General features: G+C 37.1%; 1 protein-coding gene across 1 annotated transcript in view; it reads left to right on the forward strand.

Annotated features, from left to right (window-relative positions):
• LOC119568375 (cotranscriptional regulator FAM172A homolog) overlaps positions 1–9,608 on the forward strand; it is a 13,851-nt gene extending 4,243 nt beyond the window's left edge. The window contains exons 4-9 of the mRNA XM_037916846.1: positions 199–392; positions 2,837–2,975; positions 4,151–4,270; positions 5,059–5,163; positions 6,922–7,006; positions 8,691–9,608. Of these exons, the coding sequence (XP_037772774.1) occupies positions 199–392; positions 2,837–2,975; positions 4,151–4,270; positions 5,059–5,163; positions 6,922–7,006; positions 8,691–8,782 (735 nt within the window). The 3' untranslated portion in view covers positions 8,783–9,608. The remainder of the gene's footprint in view (positions 1–198; positions 393–2,836; positions 2,976–4,150; positions 4,271–5,058; positions 5,164–6,921; positions 7,007–8,690) is intronic.
• Positions 9,609–10,000: the final 392 nt, after the last annotated feature.

Raw genomic sequence — 10,000 nt, forward strand, 5'->3', positions numbered from 1 at the left:
CTCAACAAATTATTAAAAAAAAAAAAAGATAAAAATAATAATAATACAATAAAGTAACCATATAAATAATACAGTCTATCCATCTATCTCATCTTCTCATGATCACCGTTTTCTAAAAATAATAATAATAATGAATAAATAAATAAATAAATAAAATAATAAATAACTAAATAAATAAAACCCCGCTCTCTCTTCCAGCTCGTGCAGCAAGACGTGTACCAGCTCGTGAAAAGGGAATGCGGCATGATCAAGGCCTCGGTCCCCATCAACAGCAGGCCAGGCGACCCCCAGACGTTTGTGTTCCTGTCGAGTGACTTCATGACCAACGATGACAAGATCTTGATAGTCATCCAAGGGAGCGGCGCCGTCAGAGCCGGACAGTGGTCGCGGAAGTTAGTATTGGGAGGGGCGAGGGAGGGGAAGGGGAAGGGTGGGGGAAAGGGAAGGGGAAAGGGGAAGAGGAGGGGAGGGGGAAGGGGTCGAGTGTGTGTCCTTTTCGAAATCGGGGGGGAGGGGACGTTTTGGTATGCTGGAAGCGTTTATTCTTTTCGTCAATTGGTGTTGTTATTATTAGTGGTAGCAGTGGTAGGATTATTATTATTATTTATTCATATTCGTATTTATATTAATATTGATATCAGTACCAACATTACTAGCAATAGTAGTAATAGTAGTTGTGGTAGTAGAAGTTGTAGTAGTAATAGTATTGTTATTAATAGTAATACTATTATGAATATTTATCGTTATTATCATCATTATTATTATCACCATAATTATTATTTTCATCATAATTATTATCATTATTGTTATCATCATTATCATTATTATTGTTATCAATCATTATTTTTGTTATCATTATTATTGTTATCATCATTATCATCATCTCTTAAATATCCATGCTTTTCATCAACAGACGTCTTTATACATACATAAAACTCGGTTCCCTCAATTGCAGACTGGTTTATAGAGCAGAATTCAAAATATTTGTGTTGATAAGTGATCAGTTTTAATTTCAATGTGTTATTTTCATTATTTATTCAACCATCTCGTTTATGTATTCATTAATTCATTCTGCTCGTGTATTTAATTGTTTGTTGTTAATTCATTGTCACTTATTTATTTTAGAACCTATCCACGAGTTTTTGTTACTTCATTATGAATCGATCCATAAACGGGGGGTACATGTACTGCCCCCGTAGTTATGTTTATCACAGATAGATGTCTCCACTAGTGACCTCACCTGTTTTCACCCGTTTGATTTTTCGTTTTCATGCTATTCAAATCGATTATTACTGTTATTACTATTATTGATATGATTACTACAGGAATATGAAAAAACCAGTAGCAATTTTTGAAAATACAAGAAATGAAGGAAAAACGAGATGGGTAGGACTAGTAATTGACTCCTTGGTGACTTTTTGTCGAGCCGTCTATGTAAAAACAAAAATCATAGTGGATGTGGCATGTCTGTAATGTCATCCAATTCTGTAGCCCTGTCACATGTAGAAGGTCCTAACACACTAGCACTTTTTCCGTCAAGTTATGAGTTTCCGCCTGAATTTGATTAAAGGCCGCCTTGAACTTGTGCTTCGCAGGCTCTATGCAACTTTTTTTTTTTAATATAAACTCCATTTAATAAGTTAATGTAAATATAATCTATTATTCTAGAATATTTCCATATACAGTACATATATGTATGTATATCTATATATATCTATATATATATATATATATATATATATATATATATATATATATATATATATATATGTATATATATATATATATATATATATATATATATGTATGTATATATATATATATATATATATATATATATATATATATATATATATGTATATATATAATATTTAAAATGATATTTAGAGAATGTCCGTGTGATTCCCGGGACCTCACTGATGGCGTCTTTGTTAACTGCTTTGGTCGTGTTATGGGTCAGTCCATTTGCATAAGTTCATATGGAAACGAAAAGAAAGAAAAAAAAAGAAAAAACTGACGGAAAAAGTCCATGTGTGAAAGGGCCTTAAAGTATATATATATAGTTTTTTTTCGTTATATACCAGAACAAATCTTATTGTCTGTTATTCTTATCAACCTTGTTAACCATCGGTGATGTTTAAGATATTTGTAATCGGTAACTCAATGCTAGAGAGCAGTGTTCTTATTTTTATTATTATTATTTTTTTACAAAGTCTTGATGTGTTTTTAGTTAATATGACGTAGTTTGTAAGAGGAACTGAATTACTGCGGCAGTAATAGGTAGATTAAGATTATACTTCGTTTTACGTTACCAAATATATTTGTAATCGGTATTGCCACTTTATTTTTGTTCTGAAGCATATTTAGGTTATAATACAGTTAGTATATACTGTGATTCTGCATTGTATACTGTATAAACTGAAGACATAGATCTCTCTCTCTCTCTCTCTTCCCTAACTCCCCTTCTATTTATAAATGCAAATCCAATTATACCTATTTTGTGAATTACGTATATTTTACATGTATTTTTACTTGCATATCTTTTAGTATAAGTCACTAGACACTGACTAGAACTTGCCACGTTGTTGACCCGTTAACTCAAGGACAACAATCGGCACATTTTTTTTTCCATTTTTATATATTATCTTTTAGAATTTCTGGTTGACCGCCAATGCCAGTTTCAAGCTTCGTTATCTCTTGTATGAGGAAATACAATTTCTTTTAAAAAAACTCAGCTCCTCTTCCTTTTTATTATCTATTTATTTGTTCACTTATTTATTTATTCATTTGTTTTCTTTTTCTCCTTTTCTTTGGATGATTTTTGCGGAAATTTCAGGCTGACCATCAACGAAGGCATCGAATCGGGAACTCAGATCCCATACATACAAATTGCGCGAAGAGAAGGCTATGCTGTAATGGTGATGAATCCCAATGATAATTCTCGGATCGTTGAAAACCAGAAACAAATGATAAAAGTAAGTTTCATTTCTGACATATTATCTATCTGTCTGTCTTTCTATCTCTCTCTCTCCCTCTCCATGTATTTATCTCCCTACCCATGTATCCACCTATGCATTCAGCCATCCGTCTATCCATCTATTCTTCCTCCCGCCCACCCATCCATCCACCCACCCCCACCCAGCCTTCTTTTTCGCAAATGCTCGTGTGACTAGAAAATTTAATGTTTTTTCTATATTAGTTATACGATTCTCGATTATTTCAGTAATGGTATGGCTCAAACATAAATTCGTGAGAAATGAAGATTAGAAACCCTTTTCCTTCCTATTTTTTGTATGAACTTGTACGCGCGCGCGCGTGTGTGTGTTTGCACATGAGTGTGCACAATACATGATAACCACTTTCTCTGAACTTTATAGGTCATCCCTTCCTTACCCATTTCAAAATATATCATAAAGTTGTTTTGGAATTTCAAACACCTCGTTCCCTTGTTTACTCGTTGTCTTGTTCACTCGTTGCCTTGTTCACTCGTTGCCTTGTTCACTCGTTGCCTTGTTCACTCGTCTTGTTCACTCGTTGTCTTGTTCACTCGTTGCCTTGTTCACTCGTTGTCTTGTTCACTCGCTGCCTTGTTCACTCGTTCTCTTGTTCACTCGTTCTCTTGTTCACTCGTTGCTGCCTTGTTCACTCGTTGTCTTGTTCACTCGTTGTCTTGTTCACTCGTCTTGTTCACTCTTTGCCTTGTTCACTCGTTGTCTTGTTCACTCGTTGCCTTGTTCACTCGTTCTCTTGTTCACTCGTTCTCTTGTTCACTCGTTGCCTTGTTCACTCGCTGTCTTGTTCACTTGCTGTCTTGTTCACTCGTTGTCTTGTTCACGCGTTGCCTTGTTCACTCGTCTTGTTCACTCGTTGTCTTGTTCACTCGTCTTGTTCACTCTTTGCCTTGTTCACTCGTTGTCTTGTTCACTCGTTAACTTGTTCACTCGTTGCCTTGTTCACTAGTCTTGTTCACTCGTTGCCTTGCCCCCCTCCCTCGTTCCCTTGTTCACTCGTTGTCTTGTTCACTCGTTGCCCTGTTCACTCGTTGTCTTGTTCACTCGTTGCCTTGTTCACTCGTTGCCTTGTTCATTCGTTGCCTTGCCCCCCTCCCTCGTTCCCTTGTTCACCTCCCTTTTCTCTTGTCCTCCGACAGGGAAGCGAGAGCGCAGTGGCTCATGCATCCTACGTGTGGGAGGCCTACCTGCAGGAGTCGAAGGCCAAACACATAGCGATTGTTGGGCATAGTTACGGCGGGGAGGTGACGAAAAGTTTGGTGAGTTTTTTTATTTTTCTTTTCTTTCTTTCTTTCTCCTCGTGGCTGTTGTATTTGTTTTGTTTTTTGTTCTATTTATCTGGTTTTGTTTTTTGGTCTTATTTATTTTGTTTTGGGTGTTTGTCTTATTTGTTCGTTTTTTGTTTTTTTTTGTTGCATTTGTTTTGTTTTTGTTGCTTTTTATTTATTTCGTTTGGTTTCTTGTATTTGTCTTATTTGTTTTTTTTTTTTTACTTTATTTCAAATATGTTTTTGTTGTGTTTCCTTTGTAATTAATGCTGTAATTGTATTTTCTTACTATTGTTGTCACAAACTCACACTTTTATCTTTGTTACTGTTGTTTTCTTATTATTATTGATTTCACTCGACACTCATCACCACCACGAAAAGTAAATCATTATGTTCACTTATTATTATTGTTATTGTTATCATCGTTATTATTTTTGTTGTTTCTGTTTTGATAATTATTACTGTTACTATTGTGATTATTATTGGTATTATTGTTATAATTATTATTAATATTAGTAGTAGTAGTATCATCATTATTATTATCATCGTTATTATCATTACTATCATCACCATCATCGTCACTATCACTATCACCACCATCATCACCACCACCACCTCTCATCACCATCATCATAATCACCATCATCACCATCACCAACATCATCATCACCATCACCACCATCATCATCATCACCATCATCACCATCACCATCATCATCATCATCATCATCATCATCATCATCATCATCATCATAATCATCCTTATCTTTTTTTTTCAGTTTGACAAATATAAAGAGGACTTCAAACAGCGTGTGTTCGCCGTGGCTTTGACGAGCTCTACCCACACGATCGCCGACCACACAGAGTACAGTGACCTGATTAAGGTAAGGAAAGATGAGGGAAGCTAAGGGAAGCGGGGGGAAAGGTAAGGGGAGGAAGGTAAAGGAAGAGAAGAGAGAGGTAGGGAGAGGGAAGTTCGGGAAAGGGGAAGGAAAGATATAATATATATATATATATATATATATATATATATATATATATATATATATATATATATACACACACACATACACATACGTGTGTGTGTGTGTGTGTGTGTGTGTGTGTGTGTGTGTGTGTGTGTGTGTGTGTGTGTGTGTGTGTGTGTGTGTGTGTGTGTGTGTGTGTGTGTGTTTCGTTTCGTTTCTTTCGTTTTACTTCGTCTTTATTCCATTCATTATTTTCTCTGTCAACTTCCTTCCTACTCTTCCTCTCTCTCTCTCTCTCTCTCTCTCTCTCTCTCTCTCTCTCTCTCTCTCTCTCTCTCTCTCTCTCTCTCTGAATGAAGAGGCAGGAGAGGAGAAGGGAAATAAAGAAAAGACGCGGAAGGGAGACGGATGAGGAGACGGCTAAGCATGGATACAAGCACGGGAAGAGAGAGACAGGACAGGTAGGATACAGTGACCTCGCTCGGAGCCACGGACGCCAAATCATGGAGCCAAGGTCAAAGGCCGTTCGAAGAGGGTGTGCCTCGAGGGTGAGGGAGAGAGAGTGGAAAATGGAGAGGGAAAGAGAAAGGAAAAGTGAAATGGAGAGGGAGAGGAAGAGAGAAAGGGAAATGGAGAGGGATAGGGAAATGGAAAGAGTGACGGAGAGGGAAATGAAGAGGGAGAGGGGAGAAAGAAACGGAGAGGGAGAGGGGAGAAAGAGACGGAGGGGGAGAGGGACCGTCAAACCCTAATCTCACCTAGAGCTTTCCCGATCAAGGTCTATATATAGGAATAAATAGACCTTGTTTCAGATCACCTACATTATTATAGAGTACCACTAACTTCTTTTATAAAACACTAAAGCACCTTATGTATTTAAGTCATTGGCATGTGTTTCCATACATATTCTAGAGTTAGACATGTACGTTGGTAAGTTGGTCAGAATACAAAACAAAAAAGTATGATGATAGGTACATGAGGTGAATACATACGAAACAAGAAATATTTTGTAGAGGAGATACACTAATTCAGAACAAAAAAAATGGTAGATTATAACGATGCTGATAATGGAAGGTAGATAAGTTAGACGCATACAAAACAAGAAATAATTTGTAGATGAGATAAATGACCCAAATTTGGTATATAATGGTAGATAAGATAAACACAAAAGAAGAAATCATTTGTAGAAAGGTAAGTAAGATAAGCAAATACAAAACAAGGAATTATTAGTAGGCGAGTGCAAGTCAGGATTTATTTTACTTACAAGAACTAGACTAAAATGGTTTTCCCTTAGCGTTTTGTTTAATACCATACTACGTAAACATGCATTTATGTTAGCACATAATGTATTATGTATAGAGGTATATATATATCCATTGTAAATTTCTTGTTTATATTTCTTAGCCACTATAAGCCGTTTTGATTTAAATATTCCATGTAACTTTTTTTTCGTTGCCTTCAAGGGACCTCTGGGTCTCAAAAGGCAGAGCCTCATTTGATTTGATCTTTGTGTATTGCATGTACTATATATGTGTGTGTGTGTGTGTGTGTGTGTGTGTGTGTGTGTGTGTGTGTGTGTGTGTGTGTGTGTGTGTGTGTGTGTGTGTGTGTGTGTGTGTGTTTCCTAAATAAAACGCTTCAATTTCAATTTTTCGATCTCTTTTCCCCCGCCAGATCTCCCGACACTGGCAAACGAGTGACCAGCCGCTGGACACGGAGCTGCCGACGATGGAAAATGGAATGAAAATGGTGTCAGCTGGTAAGTTAATGGCTAACGAGAATGAAAGTAAGTCACTCTGTTCTTCGTGGTCTTACTGCTATCTTGTCCGTGAAATAACATCAGCATAATTCGAGCAAAGAACACTTTTTTAGGAAGGCAGCGCACTTGAGTCTGGCCGAAGGACGATATTCCCAGACCAGACTAGTTGAACCTCGCCTTTCTGTACCTTCGCCCACTTACCTAAATTGTCCTAAAAAATTCGGTGTGAATATTGAAACCCGTTTTCCACTGATTTGCTAGAATCCTCGTTTTCTCTTCTCTAAGACCATCTTTGGTAGAGTGCAAACTCCAACCCGCTAGACTTCGGCTGATGGCATCATTAATCCCCAGAGATACTGATTGGCTGGTGAATGCACTGCCAGGCATTGGGAGAGTTAGGGAAAAACTATCGAACACCTCATTCCACACACTACACTCAAGTATCAACAATGGCCGCTCGACTTGCCCAGAGACTCCTCTCTCTCTCTCTCTCTCTCTCTCTCTCTCTCTCTCTCTCTCTCTCTCTCTCTCTCTCTCTCTCTCTCTCTCTCTCTCTCTTCCCCACTCTCCCTCTCTCTCTCTTCCCCACTCTCCCTCTCTCTCTCTTCCCCACTCTCCCTCTTTCTCTCTCTTCCCCACTCTCTCTCTCTCTTTGTCTCTCTCTTCCTCTATCTCTGTCATTCTCTTTCTCTCTCTCTTGTCCTCTCTCTCATTCTCAATTACACATGAAGCATGAAGTACATAAATCGGCCAGCACTTATCATCATCATCATCACTTTTTTGAGTTGCCGTGGTTGTATTTTCGTAAAATTGTATCAGTTTCATTCTCGCTATGAGGGGGTCTAACCCTGGGTATATGACATTTACGCATCGTCCGATTACAGTAACGACAAACAATTTTTGCTATTTTATCAGCTTTATATGAGCGTGTTTATTTAATTTCATGCAGTTTCCAATTTTTCTCTTAAATTTTATAACATTCATTGCTATCAAAGCCATATTACATGTTCAAACTTTATACAAACACACGTTATTGGGAATATACAAAATCGAAGAAATCAACTTAAACACCGTGTGTTTGAGAGGAAAAGTCTCCAGGTATTTCCAATGAATCTATCAACAACGAAGACAATCTCTGTGTTCATCGTTTATGTCTTTGATCTCTGAATGCAGAATGATCTAGAGATATATTTCACGCATTTCCGCTGTGAAATATAAACACGACTAGGTTTCTCCAGTGAAAATAAGTGAGGACACTAGAAACGAGGTGGGCCTCTAGTCACGAACTTCAGGCTGGTTTTCAGGCTAAAAAGGGGCGGAGTTTAAACGACGACGTAAAATAAGCCCAACGCGTTGCCGAAAATCTGAACGGCTTTTGCAAACTTTTTTTTCTGCTCTATCTAACCGGCCCTTAAATCTGCTTTTGATTTAAGGGCCGGTCACACGAGAATTTTCGCCACCAACAAATAAAAAAATACATGTCCAATAAATTTCACACTTTTCACTCTGTAGTAAATAAGCTTCTCCGCTGTTCGTGTGACAAGCTTTTTTATATCAGAATCATTAACCACTCCCCCTCCCCTCTTCCCTCTGCTAGCGCGCCTGAGCTATACAAATGACAAGCCATTTCAGACCTTATTAACCCTTGTTCATGCCTTGCTCTTACCCTTCCTTCATCTCGCAGGAACAAACACACACGAAAGGACATCACAAGCATGCATGGAAAGTGTGTTCAAGTTTTTCCAAGACCGGTACCTGGCCTTCCTTGAGGGTTAGGCGCACGAAGTCGGTGGTGATTTAGCTGCCAAGGTGGTTGACGATGGCGAAGGCGTAAGAGGAGGGAGATGAGGAAGAACGTTCTTACTCATCCTGTTTCTTGTGTTTTTATTCTTTTTTAATTACTTGTTGCACTTCTTATTCTATGTCTCCACTTCTCATTCTGCTTCTCCTCCTTCTGTGTCTCTTTTTTCTTTCTTCTCCTGCTTCCTCTTCATTTTCTCCTACTCATTCTTCTTCTTATGCCCCTCTTCTCATTATGCTTTCTCTTTTTTTTTCTCCTCTTCCTTCTGAATTTCCCTTCTCATTCTGTTCCTTCTCCTTCTCCTCCTTCCTCCTGTTTTTATCATAATCTTCTACTTCTTGTCCTTCAGTATGATTTCTACTTCTTATAAAAATGAATCCTAAATTAATTTGTCATTATAAAATCGTAATATTGATTATTCACATTATATATTTTTTTAATAATATCATATTAGTTTCTCACAGTGGTCTGAACTCGATCACTGTTTGTGCTCAGTATGGATATTTAAAAACTAATATTTTACAAAGTTGATTGTGATATATTAAATCAGAATATTTCAAACTGATTATAACTTTTTTGTGGAATATTGCTGTGTAGCTTACTTTTGTTGATAATTAGTCATTGTAGTGTGATAAATTATGTGTTGCAGCTTCATTTCGTATCCGCGAGTTGATATAAATATACCATAATGCATGAATATCATGTTATGTATTATGTATTATGCCTGTTACGTATTACGGGTTTTCTGTCAATACCTCTGGCAAAGGAACTTATGTAATAAAAGCTAATTGTCTGATTGTTTGTCTGTTTGTTTTTAATTTCTTAATTTGTCAGCAGGATTACATAAAAAAAGTTACAGACGAATTTGGGTGAAAATTAATAAGTAAGTGGCCAGTGATATAAAGACCAATTGAATTGTTTTAGGAAGTGAACCCGGTATGTGTACAAAACTTGAAGGAAACGTTGCAAGTTTGATACATAGAAAATGTGAGATTTTTTTTTTTTTTTTTTGTGGGAAACTTGTCTATTTCGATTTTTTTATGGAGGAGTGTACCTCCTGACTGTTTCTATTTTTTTTCTCTCTCTCTCTCTCTCTTCTTACCTTTTTTAAGATTGTGATGATCTGAAAAAAAAAGATATTTGATTTTTAATTCTCCTTGTATCTCTGCTCCCTCTGATATCTTCCTTTTCTC

The sequence above is a fragment of the Penaeus monodon genome, chromosome 43 (assembly GCF_015228065.2).
Source record: "Penaeus monodon isolate SGIC_2016 chromosome 43, NSTDA_Pmon_1, whole genome shotgun sequence".
NCBI classification, from domain to species: Eukaryota; Metazoa; Arthropoda; class Malacostraca; order Decapoda; family Penaeidae; genus Penaeus; species Penaeus monodon.